The sequence below is a fragment of the Crocodylus siamensis genome, chromosome 15 (genome assembly GCF_052110815.1).
Source record: "Crocodylus siamensis isolate JL-2025a chromosome 15, ASM5211081v1, whole genome shotgun sequence".
NCBI lineage: Eukaryota > Metazoa > Chordata > Crocodylia > Crocodylidae > Crocodylus > Crocodylus siamensis.
Genome location: NC_143409.1, coordinates 52548262 through 52569458, shown reverse-complemented (window position 1 = coordinate 52569458; position 21197 = coordinate 52548262). Strand labels below are relative to the sequence as shown.

General features: G+C 50.1%; 1 protein-coding gene across 1 annotated transcript; it reads left to right on the top strand.

Moving 5' to 3' along the window:
- Positions 1–701: 701 nt before the first annotated feature.
- Positions 702–20327, top strand: LOC149852833 (uncharacterized). The gene is made up of 5 exons (XM_090029561.1): positions 702–960; positions 11377–11466; positions 13372–13515; positions 16280–16676; positions 19864–20327. Exons 1-4 carry the CDS (start codon positions 894–896, stop codon positions 16669–16671), a joined length of 693 nt encoding a protein of 230 aa, XP_089885687.1. The 5' UTR covers positions 702–893; the 3' UTR covers positions 16672–16676; positions 19864–20327.
- The last annotated feature ends 870 nt before the right edge of the window (positions 20328–21197 follow it).

Sequence of the window (21197 nt, the reverse complement as noted above, 5' to 3'; positions counted from 1 at the left end):
AGCAAATAAATGGATCATTTAGGAAGGGATGATCCTGCCTCTAAGCAGCAACATAGACAAGATGAGAAAGTTAGACCATCTCTTCCAGTCCTCGTTTTCTATGACTCTATCCCACCATCTCCTCTCATATCTGGCACTTCCTTTTAATTCCTGTTTGAATTACTGTTTCTGTTAATTAAGTTTTCACTAGACAAGTCCTCTTCACCCTTGAAATGCAGAAATAAATTACAAAAAAGTTTCCTTCAACTGCTGACAACAGACTACAAGCCTTTCTTTTTCATTTCACACAGGCACAAAATGGCAAACTTTCACTTCTAGTGCAAAATCAATAGGAACTTGACAGTGCTGAAGTTGCTAAACACCTTAAATACTCGTATACGATGGTCAAGTGTGCTCATCCATTGAAACAAAACATGCAAAAGTCTTGGGGGAAGATCTTCAGAAAATCTGGTCTTGCTTCAGTTTTTAGGAAAATCTAGTGTGTGTGTGTGTGTGTGTGTGTGTGTGTGTGTGTGTGTGTGTGTGTGTGTGTGTGTGTGTGTGTGTGTGTCAGAGTTAAGGCTGCTTACGATATTCCAGTTATCAAAACTTTATTAAAAATAGAATTACATTTCACCCCTAATTTTGAAATGTGTGACAAGTAAACATATTAATGACTACTATATTATTCTAATGTCTTTTGTCTCTCTCCACAGGTTTAATGCCAGTCTAAAGAAAATGATAATGCATGAAGGATGTTTCTCCACAAATGGTATGACACAGAATAGCAATCTCTAGAGGCAAAACACTTCCTGATTTTACAGCAGCAAAAAACCCAAACAAAACAAAAAAAAAATCTGTGTATAAATAGGAAGCTTCCCCATCCGGCATCAGAGTTTTCTGTCTGAACGACGATGTCTGGAAATCTAGTCTACGCTGATTTGAAATTCCCAAAGTCAAGGTCAACCTCACAGCATGCTGGTAAGTGGTGGGTTTTGTTTCCTTTCTTTTCTTCCCCTCAGCGTCGTGGCACACTTGGGTTGCTGTCTGCTTCTATGCTGGGCTTCTGCTTCGATAGAGGTGTTCTGGGGTTTTTTGTTGGGGTTTTTTCCCTCCGTACGCTGACACAGAAATGTTCTTTATACTCACTAATCTGCCACCATAGCCGTAATGGACTGATAACTTCATTAATGTGAACCCTTTCATTTCTAGACTGATAGCTAACCAACATCCTCCTTTTTTCACTTGGGGTAACTGGGGCATAGACTGATAAAGTGATGTACACGGCATCACAGAGAAGGTCAGGGACGGGGATGGAGACAGACCTCGGGTCTGTTTAACCAGCTCCGTTCCATCTAGTTAGTGCAAAGATGCTGACTGCCAGATCTGGCTTTCTGTGCCAGAGAAGCAAATATCCCAGCTCACGTAAAAGATGAACTTCTAAATGGTAGGAGCTGAAATGTGGCGTTTGCTCAAAACAGTCTCCAACTTGGAGAAAACATGGAGATGGCTTAGACAGGATGTTTCAGTCTGAGCAGGGGGTTGGACCCAAGGACCTGCCAAAGTCCCTTGCAGCCTTCTTGTGCTATTAGTCCATTAAAACTCCCAGTGAAAAGCCTGCTGGGATGGGAGGGAGAGGAGAGGAGCGACTGCCCAGAACAAAAGAGATGAAGGGGAAAGTTAGCTTCCTCTTATAGACTGAGGTTTACAAAGCTACTTAGGCGATTTGTGGTGCCTAAGTTTCATTAAAATAAAAAATGAAATTAGACAGCCCCAGTTCTGTAGGTGGCTTTGAAATCCATTTTAGCTTGTACTTGAAAAGCTATGAATTTCAAGAGCCCTTAACTAAAAGCAAACAAAAAAAAAGGGGGGGAACAAATGGCTACAAAACCAGGAATGATAGCAGCAAAATAAAACATTTAGAGGGAAAATGAAGGCTAGAATGACAATATTAATTTATATTATTAATCTCGCAAAAGCCATGAAAATTCCCACAAGTCTATTGCACTGGATTTGTCCATCAAGAATAAGAGAGTGTACAGCAAGTGGATGGCCAATTACCACTAATTTTAGCAGGGCATAAACCCCAGTGCATTGCATCAGCTTTCAATGTGTCAAGTTTTTTCCTTGCTAATATTTTACCAGCTTGTCTTTTGTGGAGGGGTTTGGAGGGGTTGTGTTTTTTTTTTTAAACCTTTCCCATTTTCAGATGTTTTCCTCCTCACTTCTGAGAAGAAAAACTTCCATCTGACCATGAATAATATTTATGTTTACAGCCAAGAGACTGCCCCATTATCTGACCCATTATGCTGTGCTGTTTTTAAATCCCGATTTCCTTCTTTCTTCTAATACAAACTGGATCCCTGCAATATCAACCGTAGCTTTCATGTTTCTAAAAATCTCCTATGCAGAGCAAGATGAGAGGTTTAGGGATTGGTTTGTTTGGCAGCTTTTTTTTCCAATCCAAAAAAACCAAAGACCAAAAGGGTCAGATTACCCGCTGGAACAAATTGGTGTCATGACATGAGTCACTGGGCCAGCTCTTCAGCTGGTGTAACTCATCATGCCACCCAACTGAAGGTGCCACTCAATTGCTTAATTGCATTTCGAGAAGTCAGACAAGCAAATCACGAGTTAAAGCCTGTTTTGCTTCCTACCACAATAGTATGAGAAAGGCAAAGCAGACGTTGCAGACTGCCTCTGGCATTTGGTGACCAAAAGGACTGCCCCCATCATAAAATTATTACCTTCCCTTGTTGTTTTGCCGTCTTCGTGTAAAACCACTCTGCTTCCTCAATTTAATTAAACCTCAGGCTCAGGGCCCTTTCTGTGGACATACGTCTCATGCCCTCCCCCTTTGCGGCTGTTTTTCTCTTTCTTTCCACAGGATACTGCTAGTTTGGTTTAGCTTAAGAGAAAAAACCTGACAGCATACAACATGATGTCCTTCCCCTGCATCCCCACAGCTCTCACCTTTTCCTGTCACAAAAGCAGAGGCCTCTCATGTGCTCCCCTCCTCTAAACAGTCTCTTTGCCTTAGGGATGCCATCCCATCTGCTCATTTCCAGCCCTTGCTTCTTCACTTGTACCCTTACTTGCCTTAATTTCTTTCCCCTCACCACACAAGCATGCTGTCATCTCTCCCACCCTGCTACCCACCCTTGAGGGTTTTGGATTTACCTCTCCAGCTCCTGCCCCATATGCCTCTTTCCCACCATCCCCTCTTTCTTTAAACTCATTGAATGCACTATCAACAACCAGTACCTGGACTTCATCTCCTCTCATTCAGTCTCAGGGCCTCTCCCATCTACTTTCTGCCCCTTTCCTTCCCCCTGAAATGGTACCCACAAAGTACCTAATGAGGTTCTGCCAAAGCTGGGCACCAGCGCCCCATCCTCACTCCTCTTAACCTGTCGGCCATAGCAAATCACACTCGTTGCTTCACAAAAGCTTGTCCTCCCCTTGGGCTCCCATGACTCTACCCTCTCCTGGTTCTCCTCTCTGTCTGAATGCCCCTTCAACCTCTCTGTCAGAGGCGTCCCCCTCCACTTTCCAGTGCGGGTCCCACAGGGCCTTGATCTTGGTCCCCTTCTCTCCTCCTATACGCTGGATCATCTCATAGTTTCACAGTAGTTTGGGGTCAGAAGGGACCTGAATAGATCATCTAGTCTAACCGCCCCGCCACTGGCAGGACCACATGCTGGGATCACATTACCCCAGACAGGTGTTTGTCCAAACTCTTTTTGAATTTACCCAAGGTAGGAGTGAGGACCACTTCCCTAGGAAGTTGGTTCCAGATCCTAGCCACCCTAACAGTGAAATAGTGCCTCCCAATCTCTAACCTGAACCTATTCTCCAGCAGCTTCTGGCCATTGTTCCTCGTCACCCCAGGTGCTGCTGGGGAATAGGGCCCTTCCTATTTGCTGCTGATCTCCCCTAACGAGTTGGTAGGCAGCCTCCGCTTGCTGAGGCTGAACAGGTTCAGGTCCCTCAGCCTCTCCTCGTAGGGCCTGCCCTGTTGCCCTCCAACCAAGCAGGTGGCCGTCCACTGAACCCTCTCCAGGCTGGCCACATCCTTCTTATAGTCCAGTGCCCAGAACTGGACACAGTACTCCAATTGAGGCCGGACCAATGTCATGTAGGGAGGGGAGTTTCACCTCTCTGGACTGGCTTGAGATGCATCTTTGGATGCACAACAAGGTGCGGTTGGCTTTGCTGGCAGTGGTCTGGTATTGGTGGCTCATGTTCATCTTGGACTCAGGAATGACTCCAAGATCCCTTTCCGCCTCTGCTCACAAGGGGGGAGCTCCCCAGCTTATATGTACGCTGTGGAGTCCTTCTCCCCAGGTGCAGCACCCTGCAGTTATCTACACTGAAGCCCATCCTGTTACCATCCACCCACTTCTGTAGTCTGTCTAAATCTAATTGCAGCCTCTCTCTCCTTTCGACCGTGCCTATCTCTCCCCACATCTTGGTGTCATCGGCAAACCTGGACAATGTGTTTTCCACCCCTTCGTCCAAGTTGCTGATGAAGATGTTGAACAGTGTAGGCCCCAAGACCGAGCCCTGGAGGACCCCACTATTCACATCCCGCCAGGTCAAGTACGACCCGTCCATCACCACTCTCTGGGTGCGCCCCATCAGCCAATTTTTGACCCATCCAACTGTGTAGGCATCAATGCCACAGTCGCTCAGTTTATTAATGAGAATGGGGTGAAAGACAGTGTCAAAGGCCTTCTTAAAGTCCAGAAAGACTACGTCCACAGTGACACCATCATCCAGGGGTTTAGTTACCTGGTCATAAAAGGCCATCAGGTTGGTCTAGCAGGACCTGTCTTTGATGTACCCATGTTGATTTCCCCTGGGCATGATCTCCCCTGCTGGCCCCCCACAGATGTGATCCTTGATAATTTTTTCAAGGATTTTCCCCAAAACCGATGTGAGCCTTATGGGCCTATAGTTTCCTGGGTCCTCCTTTCTCCCTTTCTTATAGATGGGGATCACATTAGCTAGTTTCCAATCTCCAGGCACCCAGGCCATGGACCATGGTCGCTCGTACAGCCAGGCCAAGGGCACAGCAATGACCCCGCCAGCTCTCTCAGCACCCGTGGGCAGAGGGCATCAGGGCCCACAGATTTAAAAACATCCAGCCCTTCCAGAAGATCCCTAACTACATCTGCGCAGACCCGAAGGCTGGCAGTGCTATCCCCAAGATTGCCCCTACCTGTGGTGGGAGAGCTGTCCTGGTCTCTGTCCAAGAAAACAGGGGCAAAGAACTTATTAAAAATTTCAGCTTTCTTGTCTGGCGTAGCCACAAGATTACCATTTGAGTCTAACAGGGGCTCTACATTACCTGGTGACCTCTTCTTCCTCCCAATGTATTTCATAGTTTCACAGTTTGTAGGGTCGGAAGGGACCTGAGCGATCATCTAGTCCGACCCCCTGCCATGGCAGGAAAGAGTAAGAGTACTGGGGTCAAATGACCCCAGCAAGATGTTCATCTAACCTCCTCTTAAACACCCCCAGGGTAGGAGCCTGCACCACTTCTCTTGGAAGCTGGAGTAGCGCCTCCTGATATCTAACCTAAACCTACCCTCTGCCAGCTTGTGACCGTTATTCCTGGTCACTCCTGGCGGTGCTCGGGGAAACAGTGACTCCCCCAATGACTGCTGATCCCCCCTGACTAGTTTATAACAGGCCACAAGATCCTCCTCTTGTGGAGGCTGAACAGGTTCAGGTCCCGCAGCCTGTCCTCATAGGGCCTGCCCTGCTGTCCCCTGATCATGCGAGTGGCCTCCTCTGGACCCTCTCCATGCTGTCCACATCCCTCTTGAAGTGCAGCGCCCAGACTTGGATGCAGTACTCCAGCTGCGGCCTGACCAGTGCCGCACAGAGGGGGAGGATCACCTCCTTGGAGCAGCTCGAGATGCATCTGTGGATGCATGCCAAGGTGCGGTTGGCCTTCCTGACCGCGTCCCCACACTGCCGGCCCATGTTCATCGTGGAGTCAATGATGACCCCCAGATCCCTTTCTGCCTCTGTGCTGACAAGAGGGGAGTTCCCCAACCTGTAGGTGTGATGCCGGTTGTTCCTCCCGAGGTGCATCACCTTGCACTTGTCTGTGTTGAAACCCATCCTATTCTCGTCCGCCCACCCCTGTAACCTGTTGAGGTCTGATTGTAGCCTGTTGCATCCTTCCAATGTACCCACGTCCCCCCACATCTAAGTGTCGTCAGCAAATTTGAACAGGGGGCTTTTTACCCCCTCATCCAAATCACTGATGAAGATGTTGAACAGTGCAGGCCCGAGGACCGAGACCTGCGGGACCCCACTGCCCACGTCCTTCCAGGTTGAGAAGGACCCATCCACTACCACTCTCTGGGTGTGGCCCTCCAGCCAGTTGGTGACCCATTTGACTGTGTGGGTGTGTACACCACAGTCCCCCAGTTTCTTAATGAGAACAGGGTGAGAGACAGTGTCAAAAGCCTTCTGGAAGTCCAGGAAGATTATATCCACTGCTACCCCTGTGTCTAACGATCTGGTGATCTGATCGTAAAAGGCCACCAGGTTGGTCTGACAGGACCTGCCACTGATGAACCCATGTTGGTTGCCCCTAAGCATGCAGTCCCCTGCTGGCCCCTCCTGGATGTGTGCCAGCATAATTTTCTCGAACAGCTTGCCTAGGATCGAGGTGAGACTAACCGGCCTATAGTTTCCCGGGTCCTCCTTCCTGTCTTTTTTGAAGATGGGGACCACGTTGGCCCTCTTCCAGTCCTCCGGTACCTCACCAGAGCACCACGAGTGCTCGTAAAGCCGTGCCAGGGGACTTGCAATCACCTCGGCCAGTTCCTTTAGAACTCTAGGGTGGAGATCATTCGGGCCGGCTGACTTGAATACGTCCAACCCCTCCAGAAGCTCCCTAACTAAATCCTTGCTAACCCGTGGCCCAGGTGTGCCTCCCCCGGGGCCTGAGGGGGGCCCAGCAGGGAGGTGGCTGTCCTGGTCCCTATTTAGGAAGACAGAGGCAAAGAAATCGTTAAACATGTTAGTTTTGCTGTCTGGTGTGATGACCAAGTTACCCATGTTGTCCTGCAAGGGCCCCACATTACCCGGGACCTTCTTTTTACCCCCTACGTATTTAAAAAAAGTCTTCTTATTGTCCTTAATTTGGGAAGCTAGCCCCAGTTCCATCTCTGCTTTGGCCTTCCTAACTGCCCCCCTACATCCCCGAGCAACTACAGAATAGTCCTCCCTGGTGATGACCCCTTCTTTCCACTAGGTATAAGCCTCCTTTTTAGCAAGGAGACATTCCTGGATGCTTTTGGTGAGCCACGGAGGCTTGTGTGCTCTCCTGCTCCCTTTGATCCTCGTTGGGATTACCTTCCTTTGGGCTTGGAGGATCGTCTCCTTAAGGAGTGATCACTCTCCTTGGACACCTGGCTCCCCTCCCCCCCGGGACCTCAGCGCTTCTCCAACTATCCTCCTTAGCTCGTTGAAGTCTGCCTTCCTAAAATCTAGGGCCGCTGCCTTACTGCATGCCTTTGCCACCTTGCGCTGGATGGTGAATCCCAGCAGGCGATGATCGCTGTCGCCCAGGTGGTCGAGCACCCACAGCCCCCTCACCAGGTCGTCGTTCATGGCCAGCACCAGGTCCAACAAGGCATCCCCCCTGGTGGGGCTGTGCACCTCCCGGGTTAGATGGAGGTCCTGCACTCTGGCCAAGAACCGACGTGAGCGGTCACACCTGGCTGACTGCTCTTCCCAGCAGATGTCCGGGAAGTTCAGGTCCCCCATGACGACCACATCCTTAGACTTCACCACCTCTGTGAGCTGACCCAAGAATTCCTGGTCAAGCTCTTCCCCCTGGTTGGGAGGTCTGTAGTAGACCCCCACCGTTAAGTCCCTTTCCCCTCGACTGCCTTGTACTCTAACCCAAAGCACTTCAGAGTGCCCCTCCCCTGGCTCCTTGCTAATTAACGAGGATGTGTATTCCTCCTTAATATAGAGCACCACGCTCCCACCCCTCTTTCCTATCCTGTCCCTCCTGTACAGCCTATAGCCCTTGACATTCACCGCCCAATCATGCATTTCATCCCACCACATTTCTGTAATCCCCACTATGTCCGGCCTGGTGTCAGCCAGCAGGAGGGTGAGTTCCTCCTGCTTGTTTCCCATACTACGAGCGTTTGTGTAGAGGCATTTGAAGCCTCCTGTGGGTGTGTGTACTGACCCCCTAGTCCCAATGTTACCCTGGCCCCTCTCTCTTACCTGTTTGATTGCTTTGCTCGTTGGTCTGGGCAGGGCTGTAGTTGTGGGTGCTGTTTGGTCTGGCAGTCTGATATTTTCTCCACCCTCATCTTCCCCTTCCCCCGACGAACCTAGTTTAAAGCCTGCCGGAGGAGGTTCGCCAAAAGGACTTTGGAAAAGGACTTTTTGTTGTCCTTAATCCTGGTTGCTAGCCTGAGCTCCACCCCCACCTTGGCCTTCCTAATGGCCCTCCTACACTCGCAGGCCAAGGAGAAGTACTCCTCCTGGGGGATAGCCCCTCTCTTCCAGCAGGTGTACGCCCCCCTTTTGGCCCTCAGGCATTCTTGAATGCCCTTGCTGAGCCAAGGGGGTCTCAGAGCACTCTTACCCCTCTTCCTTCTCTCGGGGACTGTCACACCCTGAGCCTGGAGGTTCGTCCCCTTCTCATCTGCAGGCAAAAGGTCAACTGTCACCCCTATGGGCGCGCCTCACAGATCAACCTCTGCCACCTCCTCTCTCTAACACCTCCTCATTCATGTTTTGTCATTAGACAAAGCTCTACACAGCTAAAGCGCAATGCAACATTTCCCTTCCAATTCTCTCTCATTTGCTGTGCAGAACATCACCGCCTGGCTTGTCCCTCAGCTCTGTAACCAGGGTATCATCTTCAGCTTGCATCATTCTTTTCAAATCCTTGCATTAAATTTTTGCCAAAATCTTTTTGCATAATACCTCTGTGATACAGCATTTCTTCTCCACCCACACAGCTAAACCTCTCATGTAAGTGTTATCTTCTTGCATCTCGACTGATTTCCTCTGGTTTGAGAAGTGCAGTCTTTCTCCGGGCAGCAAACCTGCTGTAAAGATGACTCTCCTTGCATGCTGTTGTGACAACATCACTCCGCCTGTTTGAATCCCTCCGCTGCGTTCTTCTCCACCACATCCATTGTCATCTGCTTGCCTTTCATGACCTATCCCCACCTGCCCCTGACATCTGCTATTTGCTACTGAGGAGTCAAACTCCCAGCCATGAAACCAGCAGCTTCCCTGGCTCATTTATTACGTGTTCATACCAGAGCTGTGCGCTCACTCACTCATGCTGCCCCTCAGAGCTAAGAAACCACCTCATTGCTCCCCACTGTAGTGATCACTGCAGGGTTTGGTGAACACAGTCAGGCATGAATGAGAAGAACAAAAACAACCTGTTTTATTGTGGAGCTGTAGACAGGCCTCTGCAGTCCCTTTTAGACTAACTACCTGAGCTACTCCAGCTCCTAGAAGCATATGATTACAGCAGATTCTAAGCTTGCATTCATTATAAAAAGGATGTGGTTTAACTTCTTGAATGCTACAAAGAAAAGCTGTGTAACTAACTCAGCAATATCTGACTGAGCCCAAAATACTCTGAGAGGCAAGAGCTGCCCCATGCATTTCTGTGGGCTGTGAACTCCAGATCACACTGCTCCATTAGCTGCACCAGCTTCACTCCACCAGAGTTTCTGAAAGGGCTGAGCTTTTATGGAGAAAGACTACAAGGATCTCATCCATATAGCTCAACTGTATGACTATCAGGTGGAAACACTTGTTAAAATAGATTTCATAGATTTCATAGACATTAGGGCTGGAAGGGACCTCGGGAGATCATTGAGTCCAGCCCCCCGCCCAAAGGGCAGGAAGTCAGCTGGGGTCATAGGATCCCAGCAAGATAAGCATCCAATTTACTCTTGAAGGTGTTCAATGTAGGTGCTTGAACCACCTCCGCTGGCAGACTGTTCCAGACCTTGGGGGCTTGGACAGTAAAGAAATTCTTCCTTATGTCCAGCCTGAAACGGTCTTGCAGGAGTTTGTGACCGTTCGACCTTGCCATCCCTTGGGGCGCTCTGGTGAACAGACGTTCCCCCAGATCCTGGTGGTCACCCCTGATAAGCTTATAGGTGGCCATCAGATCACCCCTGAGCCTGCACTTTTCCAGGCTAAAGAGTCCCATGGCTCTCAGCCTGTCATCGTAAGATCTGTTTTCCTGACCTCTGATCATGCGCGTGGCTCTCCTCTGGACTCTCTCAAGCTTCTCCACATCCTTTTTGAATTCTGGAGCCCAAAACTGGATGCAGTACTCCAGCTGCGGCCTCACCAAGGCCGAGTACAAGGGGAGAATGACGTCCCGGGATTTGCTCCAGAAGCATCTATGGATGCACGCCAGCATTTTGGTCGCTTTACTAGCCGCAGCATCGCATTGCAGGCTCATGTTCATCTTGTGGTCAATGATGACCCCCAAGTCTTTTTCTTCTGTAGTGCTATCCAACGTAGCACTGCCGAGCCTATAAGGGTGCTGCAGGTTTTTCCTCCCAAGGTGGAGAACCTTGCATTTTTCGGTGTTAAACACCATCAGGTTCTCATCTGCCCATTTGCTGAGCTTGTCCAGGTCAGCCTGGATCGCCTGCCTTTCACTTGGCGTGGATGCTTTGCCCCAAAGTTTGGTGTCATCGGCGAACTTGGCCAGTCCACTCCTGACTCCAATGTCCACATCATTAATGAAGATGTTGAACAGTATGGGTCCCAGGACAGAGCCTTGAGGGACCCCACTGGTTACAGGGCACCATGATGAGTGACTGCCATCAATCACAACCCTCTGGGTCCGACCACGAAGCCAATTTCCCAGCCAGCGGATCGTGGTGGAGCCAAGGCCACAGCTGGGCAATTTGGCCAAGAGGTGATCATGGGATACCAGATCAAAAGCTTTTTTGAAGTCAAGATATATGACATCAATCTCTTCTCCCTTGTCCAGGTGATAGGTCACCTGGTCATAGAAGGAAATGAGATTGGTCAAACAAGACCTACCCGCAACAAACCCATGCTGGCTGTCCCTTAGGATGTTAGCCTGGGCCAGTCCCTCAAGGATGGCCTCCTTAATAAACTTTTCTAAGATCTTCCCCAGGATAGAAGTCAGGCTAATGGGCCTGTAGTTAGCCTCTGTAGATAAACTCTGAACATATAACAAAACGTAATTCTGTGCGGGTGGGATAATATGGACAGCATGGGAACAAATGGGGTTTTCCCCCCAACTCCAGCATTTACAATGTTCATGTTCTCCTTTATCCTGTTTCTTACAAGAGTTGCTGATGGCATTTCACTAAACATTGACTATTTCAGGTTCTTCTCAGTGTCCGTGCTGGCATTGGATTGCTTTAGGACTTAGCTTGGTTATTAACATCATCCTGATCGCAACAGTCATAGTTTTGGGTGAGTGTCCCCAGAGAATTCATTCCTCTGTATGTCTGCATGATGTATGGTCCCACTAAAACCCCAGTGTGGCTCTGTGTTGGATTTTCTCCTACTTGTTGCTTCACTACTAGTGACCAATATCACCAGCTCTTATGATCCTATCAGTCCCATGTTGCCACACCAGTAAAAGAGACAACTGATAAGAAATTAGCTTCACACTTTAGTCAGATCCTTGCCTTGTACAAATCTGCAAAGTCAATGGAGCTACAATTCAAGAGCAAGCCTAGTCCCATTTGAAATGTTATATAAAGTTGCTCCACTGATAATAGTCGCTTTACACTAGGAGTGGGCACCCTTGTAACAGCTGGGAGGAAATTCTTCTAGTCTAGAGAAGATCACAGAAAAGGGGACTCTAGGAGTGGGGAGATCCTAATCCTGCCCCCACTGCAGATGTACTTCCTGGCTGGGCTGCCGCTGAAGAGCAAACAGGAGGGGGCTGTTCCAAAGCTCCCACACTGGGTAACACATCTCGGCCTTCCCCATCTGCTACCCTAAGCCCTGGTGCATGCACAGCACGTGCAGACACAGGGCTGGTCTGCCTTACATGGCTGCACCACAAGTGTGAAAACAGCTACAGCACACCCCCTTTGGAGAGATAGCACAGGGCAGTAGATGACAGAAGCCAAGCTCACAGGAGCCCCCAGCTGCTGTCATGGTCGTGTTTACCAGTGTCAGGGAGGAGGGGGGTGGGGTTTTTTTATGTTCCCAGTCCACATGAATCACGCTAGAAGACTTTGTAGTGGGCACTGAGTCAGACAGGTAACACTAGCACAGTGGGCATCTGTTACAGGGTAATGGCCTACTATGGCCAAGAGGTGCTGGCATTAATCCTTTTCCCCTAGTGAAGCCCCATATGGCAAGAGGAGTAGGACAGAACCAGGCACCCACCTTCTTGCCCCTACCACTTCCTATTTAGGAAGGAGGCCCATAGAGCACCCCTACTGTTGGCCATAGTTGGGGGGCGTCCTGCTTTGAGCAGGGGGGTTGGACTAGGTGATCTCCTGAGGTCCCTCCCAACCATAATTTTCTAATTCTGATTCTATGATTCTATCCCCCCCTTCCCACGTCTGGTTGCACCAGAGATGCTTCCCTATGGCATTTCACGCTCAGAGCTCATAGATCCAGGCTCAGCAGCATCCCCTTGGTTATACACTGAAAACAAACCAAAGATTCAGTGTTCTTCAAAGATCAACCCCAAAACCAATGCCCTTCCCAAGGTGGCATCAAAATACGAGGCCCCTCATGTGCAGCTCTGAATAGTAGGTTTTTTCTTCCTTTCCTAGGCATCTTGACCAGCAATGAAGTAAGTGCCAATGCTGATGGCTAAGCCAGCAACATGAGGTTTCAGAATCAGTGTCTCTTTGTGAATGAGAATCATCCTTAATTCTCAAAGATATGAAATCTTGAACATTGCCACCCTATGAAACTTGTAGAGCTGTGGACACTGGGTATTTCAGAGGAGGTCCTTGGCCCTTATTGCTACAAAGGAAGTCTCAGAGCATGACCTGAAGGTATTTGTATGAGTCTGCAGAGAGCCAAAAACAAGAGCTCTGACAAGTAGGAACTGCCCAAAGTCATTTTTTAAAGAGATGTCGACTCTGAAACCTTTAGCCGCAAACACCATTAATTATCTCATGGCTGGTCAAAACGCACACAAAAAGAAGTGCCGATCACAGGAAGATCTGCCCAGTGTATTGGAAATGGCATCTTAACTTATCAATCCCTGAAGTGCAGTTTTGTTCCTGATCAGAGCTGGAAAAGTAGTAACGCTAGCTTGGCTTTCCCTGAGTTCACACGCTGGATGTGCAAGCTTGGTTCCAAAGTAGCACCCGGCCACCCACTCACATGAATGCCTTTGTGAAGCTTTGCAGGGAAAAGAGGACAGCGGAGCAGCCCTGCATGCCAAACAGTCAGAGTCGATGCAGGAAGGCAGCTGCTCCTGCCCAGAGGATTTCAAGGCCTCCGAGATAAACCACTTATGTACCTCACAGCAGTGCAGCTCAAAAGGTAATTCCCCCACCCCCAGTGCATCCCACATTACTCCTCCTAGGATCACAAAAACTGCCTGCTTTGACTGGCCTGGCATCCACCTGTAGCCCAGCAAGCTGTGTCTGGCAGGGACTGGTCCCAGCTGCTTCCAGGAAGCAACACCAGCTCTGGAGTGACCCCACCCAAAGAGAAATGTCTCCCCAGCCCAACAGTTCATGTCCTGAGCAGAAGAACTGATATTGCTGCTCATGGCCTTGCGTATGCTTTTAAGCTTTTTTGCTCCCATAATCCACACACGTCCCACCCTTCTTCCTTTGAACCCACTGGTCTCTTGGCCAGCGCGGGTATCCTGTAGATGGAGAGCTCCACCAGTGAATTGCTCACCTCTGGGAAGTGTTTCCCCTCAGGCAAAACACCAACAAAGTGTTTCCCTCAATCCCTTTCAGATGTAACCTCCTGAAAGAGTTCTGCCCTGACTTGAACTCGTGTTTCCATTCCACATTTCTCAACTACTTCCTTTTCTTGTATTTTTCATGGCCTCAGGTCAGGGGTGAGGTCAGTCATTGCTTCTTGGTTCTTCTTTTGGGCCATCGGATGGGTAATTCTGGGCATTCACCACTCACGACGGGCAAGTCATGCTTCCTCTACATTATGCTGGGTAGTGCCCGGTGGAGAAGTCACCTCCTCTTCCAGTCTCAAGGAGGACAGTGTTTCTTTTACGGGTGTGATATGAGGATGTGGCAAGCTTAGGTTCTTCTGGGAGCTCTAAAGAACCCCAGATGAGAGAGACTACTGAGGGGCTGCACTGTTCGTACCTAGCACCCTTCATTTTTTTTCCATGCAGTCCTTGGCACCTTCCTGTTGATGCCTCCAAGGACCTGTTAGGTCTTATTACAACACAATTCAAATAGGCATCCAGCAGCTAATCAGTGGGCACATCTATATGTGCAACTAATGCACCTGAATAAATTCCAGTGCAGTTTGCAGAGGTTATTGCTCCTGGGCATGCCATTTGCATATGTGCCTGGGAATGCAGCACCTTGAGCCAGAGCAGAGCAGCCCCAGCTGGCAGGAGATCCTGGGGGTCAGCCTGCCAGCCTGGGGCTGCTCCAATCTGGCTCAACATGCACGGGGGTGTTTCAGTGCAAGACTAACTGGCTGGCAGCCCACACACTAAAGCACTCTCGTGCCTCAGCCAGCCCATCAGCGTCTACACTTGTGCTGCTGTGCAGTAAATAATGCCACCGTAGGATAGTACTTGTGTCTGGCAGTACTATGCTATGGCAGAGTTAATTAGTTGACTCTGTCCTAATAGCACCACCTCTGCTGTTTTACTGCAGAGCTAATTAAGCAACTCCACAGTAAACGTTCTGTGTAGACACAGCCAGCAAGTATGAACACAGTGCAGCGATGTGATCAGACTGGCCAGCAGCAGGGATTGTGTAGGGTTAAACACACATCCAAAATGTATTTCAAGTCTACTTTTTAGATATTAGAAGAGCTGCCGATTCCACAAAGCTACAGGTTTTTAACTCTTACTGATCCAAACCTGCCTTATGGCCCATTCTTCCCACTGCCCAACTCCTGGACATCCTTTCTCCCCTTCCATGTCTGGTCCAGACCTCCTGTTCCAGCCCTGGGATCCCTCCCATGTCAGTGTTTTTCCACCCCAATTTACAAGCATTTCAGCTACTTCAGTACTACCTGTTGCAGCGCATGCACACACACACACTTTGATGTTCCTCACCCCTGATCCACAGCCCCCCACTATATCAGTCCTGGACTCCATTCACACACAGAAACCCACAGCTCTGCTATGTCTTGTCGTGCATCGTGGTGTCCTGAACATTAGCAGTGTCTCCCTTCTGTACTCGTACATTCAGATGACTTGCAACTAAACAGCAGTTTAGAGCTGAGCATGCAAAGCAGCTAAACTTGACCTTCCCTACCTCTTGCTGGGCTCACTATCTGTGTAGTGCACAAGGGCCATGTGCTAGCCTCAGGCTGCCAGAGAACAGAGCTAGCTGATTTCACTGCTAGAATCATTCTTGGCTGATAACACTTGGTGGGGGGGGGGGGCGTTGCTGCTGATTTTACTGTGTGACCTTAGGACATAAATTCCTACCAGGCTACAGCAACATTTTTGTGGCTTTTGTTTCTGTATCTGGGTTAAAAACTACAGCCCTGTCATGTATATAATGGGATAGGACTGAAGGCACCGGTGTGTCCTTTGGCAAGCCACCTCATCTGTCTGCACGCAAGTTTCCACATCTAGAAAGTGGGAAGAATAATCTTTGCCTTGTCTTACTTTAGTTCTGTAGGCCAAGTTCTGTCTCCCTCTGTGTCTCTGCTGTGTCGTGCAAAAAAGTAATAAATTGGCCTCCACCTTTAGAGGTGAAGCCTCTAAGTGATGTCAAGGTACAAATCCGGGTGGTTTCCTTCTGGAGGGATTGGGGCTTGATTCTGTTCTTGGCATTTCTGCACACTGCTGTCAACACTTGCTTTCTTTTGGCCATTTACATAAGGAGATGCAGCTATTTCAAAGTCTTCCTACACTCTGCAGAAAGTCATAGCAGACTACACAGAGGTCTCCAGGGCAGAGGCACTTTGTGGAGAGTAAGTAGGGGAGAAAGATTTCTCACCCTCCTGATCCCCAGGCTGTCCCTGCTCTGAAGGGCTTAAAATTGTAATCTCTTTTCTCCAAGCTGATGCCAGCTCTGCCCCTCTCCCTTGCTGCTGAAGTCTTCTTCCAGCCTGGATGCTTTCTCTCTCTTTTACACAGATCCCCCCTCTGCAGCCTGCCTAGCCATGCCACAGGCACCAGTCCAGGTGGAGGTCAATCAGATGGCCATTCTGCCCCTCTGCCTCAATCTCCCAAACCAGGCATGGGACTTCATTGAGATTCACTGGTTCTCTGCCAAGGAAAATCACAATATCCTGCTCTACGAGTTGAATAGCTGCACCAGAGAAGAGCCCAATTGGTGGCAGCGCCACTGCAAAGCCAGCACAGAGGTAAAAGCAGAGTATCGCCTACGGGTGGCCGTCCTGCCGAACGGCTCGCTGAAGATCTATAAAGTGCAGGCTGAGGATGCTGGAACATACCACGTGACTGTGAAAGGCAAAGACATGACTGCCACCACTGGGCAAGTGATCCTAACCGTGACAGGAAGGTAACGCAGGTGAGCTGGGGATGGACTTTTGGGCAGGACTGATGCAATTAGTGCAGAAATAGAAGAAACTGGAGAGGAGGAGAGAGTCCATCTTTCCTTCTCTCCCCTCCTCCTCTCGGGTGTCTTAACAACCCAGTAGCAGGACACAGCTTCTGCTGTTGCCCTGCTTTACTTGTGGTAGGTTTGAGTGCTGTGCTTTGTGGTTGAGAGACAGGTTTGACCATCTAGTTTTAAGGCTGAGTTATTCAAAGACTTATATGGTGGCCCAGACCAAGCGTAGTGCCTGTTCTTAACCTGGCACGAGAAATACCATGCAGCTGTGATCATGAAGGCAGTTTTCCTAAAGCACACCCAGGGAGAACTGCTCCTCTGGCATGGTTCAGTACCACCGAGGTGCAGCAGGTTTAAGGCCACTTTATGGAAATGGGAGTCCTCCCTAGCTTGCTCCAAGGGCCTTACAGCTAAGGGCAAGCAAAACTCAGGGGGTATCTGAACCCCAAGCCTCTGGGCTTGGGCCTGCAAGTAGGATGCCTGCCAAGGGATTTGGAAACGTCTGAAACCCCAGGTGGGGGTGGAGGATGTTTGCCGGTAGTAGGGCCATATGTGGTTCTTGAACAATTCACAGATTTGGAAAGGATTGGGCTGGGAACACTATTTATTTATGTATTTATTTTTAAGGAAAGATTTCTGTGGGATGGTTTGCATAGGGGTGATCTTGTCTCAGGTAGGAGGCTGGACTAGAGGACCTCCAGAGATCCCTTTCAGACCTCCTTTTACGAGATTTGGCACTACTATTATTATGTCTTTGTCCTGGGAGGAGGGACAATTTGCTAACACAAACCTTCCCCATCCCCACACCTGCCACCTTTGGCGCACTTTCAGGTGCAGCATTTTACCTGCATTGTGGAAGGAACTGGTTTGCATATTTATCAGAGACTATGCATTACCCTGACCTTGGGACCGAAAGAACGTGGGGGTCGGGCACCCCTGACAGGGCTTGCACTATGAATGCTGCTGGACAAAGTCCCTCCTGAGTTCTTCTTACAGGGCAGTAGCAGGCCAAGTCCCATGCACCCTGCCTGGCCAGCAGGTCCCACCCTGCCCCAGTGAGGCCTTACTCTAGTCTCCTATGACTCAGGGACAGGATCCAGCCCATAAAGATGCTGAGGAAATCTACAGCATCCTCCAGCCACAGCAGCAGTAGCAAAAGAGCCCCCAGAGTCCTGTTCCCTGCTGCAATCAGTTTATTCTGTCTGCTGCAGCAGAGGAAGCATCCCCAGAGTCATAGGGCCTGCCTTTTATCTGTTCCCTTGGCAACATCTGCTGACTGCCAGGGGCACAGCCTGCAGCAGGGGCTGGGTTGCAAGCAGCCCATAACAGGAAGAGGTTGCCAATCCCTATGAACAGATCTAGGATTTTGTAAATGTTAGTGCAGGAGCAGTGACCAGCCTTACAGGGATGGCTGCATGCTCTGCTTTCAGCATCCCTCGCTTCCTCTGCCAGTGTGCAACAGACCATGCCCTGGGGGTAGCAGCCAGGATCTACAAGTCCTTGCATTAGTAAGAATCTTCCTTCTGCCTCTCCCTTTCCCTCCATGTTCAGTGATGTGTCCCCTCCTCTCTTCCCATTCCCCCACCCACTGTTGTCTGTCCCCTGCTGACCCAGGGGCAGGGATGGGGAGGCCCCTGCTACGCTCCAAACTAGGCTGCACATGGTGCTAGGCTCAGCCAGAGTCACCCTCAGAAGCAGAAGTAGGTGGGTTCCTTTCCCCTGCACCTCCAGGCTGGCAGGGAGGAGGAATCCACCCACCACCGCTGCTGTCCCAAGCAGGGGTCCTGGCTGGAGCTGGCAGAAGTGATTCTGGAGCTTGCCCTTCCTGTGACCCTGGGATAGCAGGTCGAGCAGCAGCAGTGGGGGGGTAGGATGAGAGGAGGTGCTGCTGAGCTGGGCAAAGAGAAGGGAGAAGGGAATTCTTAGTTGCTTTGAAGCTTTAAGAGAGAAAAGTCTCCAACTGCTGCTGCCATGGTGAGGACATCTGCACCACTGCTGCCTTTCTGGACCCACCTCCGTTCTAGGGCAGGGGCAGCTCAGCTAGTGGCTTGGGTAGTCTTAGTGCATGGCATGCAGCAAATTGGGGAGGGCAGGGACAGAAAGGGCCAAGAGCAGAGCAGCAGATCAGGCAGGGAGCACAGGACAGGAAGCAGAGCAGTAGAAGGGGAAGGGGATCAGAGGCACTTGGGGAGGGTGCGAGCTAGTTTTGTGGCATGCCTACTGGTCCCCACTGCTCTAGGAATGGGGAGCAGTGGAGGCCCGTATGTGTCAGGGCAGTGGGGAGGTTGTTGAGGGTGGGGTGGACTTGGGGCAGCTTGTCCTCCTTAACGACTCCCCTCACTCTTTGTCCCTCTCAGTGCCTGTCCCTTCTCATCCCCTCTCTGCTCTGGATACCCTTTGATCTCTGATGCTGCCCTCCCCACCCATTACCTACAGCTGCAGCTGCTCCCTTTCCCGGGGGCCTCCCAGCTGGATGGACCCACACTATAGGTGCAGAGAGGTCTGCATAGAGCAGTGTGGGAGAGCTGGGTCCAGCCCCTGGCTCTGCCCCTCACCCTGGGGCCTATCACCGACTGCCACATGCCTCCACTGCAAAGCAGAGGTGCGGGTGTGCTGTCCACCTTGTCTACCAAGTGCTCAGGGCTAGGTAATCACACCCAGACAGTGGGGCACAGGGCCCGCTGCAGGGAGCAGAAGAAGGACCTGCAGCTCCGTTGACTCCAGGGCAGTAGCCCTGTGAGAGACCCATAGCTGGGCTGGCAACCATGCAGGATGCAGGCTTCTGACTCGGGCGGAAACCCTGCCCTACAGAGGACAGTTCCTGCTGCACAGGGTGGAGGAGGGCAGGCTGTGAGGCAGTGAAGCCCAGCCTTGGCCATTCCACCCATCTGGGCTCCAAGCCCCGAGGAGACGCTGGGGGATTGAGAAGAGATAGCCAGACTGAAGGGGGTCTTCAGTCCTTTGCCATCTTATGCCCCAGGCCCTGCTGGGTGGAGGAAGCGCTGGGTAGGACAGGATGAGCAAGTGAGCGCAGGTCAATCTGAGAGGGGCGGATGGAAGGACACGTTGCTTAGACTCAGCATCACTTCAATGGGAGCAGCACTGACTCGCTCTGGATCTGATAGTTGTTCTGCTTCCTACCTAGTCTGATTCTTCACCTGCTCTGAGCCACCCCGAGATGACAACGCAGGACAGACTGGCCACCCCATGCCGACCTCTGCCCCCTGGGGCAGCTCCTGACCGACGGTCCATCTGCTCCAGTTGTATCCCCCGTAGGCACCCAAGTTAGGGGCACCTACCTATAGGGGCAGCTGCACAACATTGCAGTAATGCTGGGACATCCCTGCCTGGACACCCAGACCCATCCTTTTCCACTTGCACATGACACTTTACGCACCATGATCCCAGCCTTAATGCAGTTGCTCAGGTGATGCTCAGCCAGCAGGGGTCATGTGATAAACCAGAAATGAATGGAGAGTGCTCCAAAGGGTCTAAGCCTGGTCTCAAACAGTATATTTTTCATGGTGTGAATTAAGTGTCTTTGTTTTTTGTGTGACAAACATGCCTGGAACCTGTTTTTTCCAGTTACATGCTTAACTACTCCTAGAAGTCTGGCCCTCTGTGACAGGAGCTTATATAACAGCCAAGAGGGAGATTAGATGGGAAACCAGTCTGCAAATAGATTCACCCTGAGAATAAAACAGACACTAAAAGATTGCAGAGAAGTTTGCAAGCTTAAAAAATAATGACTCACCCAGTTGGGAAATGCAGCTGTCTCTGGAGTGGGGCCATCCATTGTTGGGATGGAGTATGACAGCTGTGAGTGCACCAGTAACAATTCAAGGCCTGCTGGCATTTTCCTGCTGTGGTATACAAATTTCAGGATAACATTGCAGGAGAAGGCACTGAACTGGCACACAGCTTCTGGATTCTGTGCCAACCTCTCCCACCGATTCCTTGTGTAACCTTGGGCAAACTTCTCTGCCTTAGTAGCCACTTTGCAAAAAGGGCCCATGGATGAAGAACATGCAGACGTAGGGCACAGTCCATAAGCACTAATGCCTACTACTAATTGGAGTGGACCAAGCAACAGGAAGCCTATAAACTAAGATTTATGACTGAGCACATTCACCTGCAGCCAAAGGAGTCTAATGCCCCCTGCGGGTCATTTTTGAAATCCTACTGTCTCCTCCCTCCCAGTTCCTTTCAACAGCAACCGTTCCTCACATTTTATCTGAATTCCCAAATTTAAGTTTTGAAGGGGAACAAAACTTTCTGGAGCAGAGATATTATTTCTGGAAACAAAACCTGCCCTGGTCTAGTACCCGCATCTGTAGAGAGCCCGAGCGGTATGGCTGGGAATTATTCGATTCGAGGGTTGTCTACTCTGAAATTTAATGAAGGTTGGGCTGGGGGAGCAGAAAGGACTTTCTTTCTTTTTTTATTTTTAAATAAGCGTACGAGACAGACGGGAGCCAA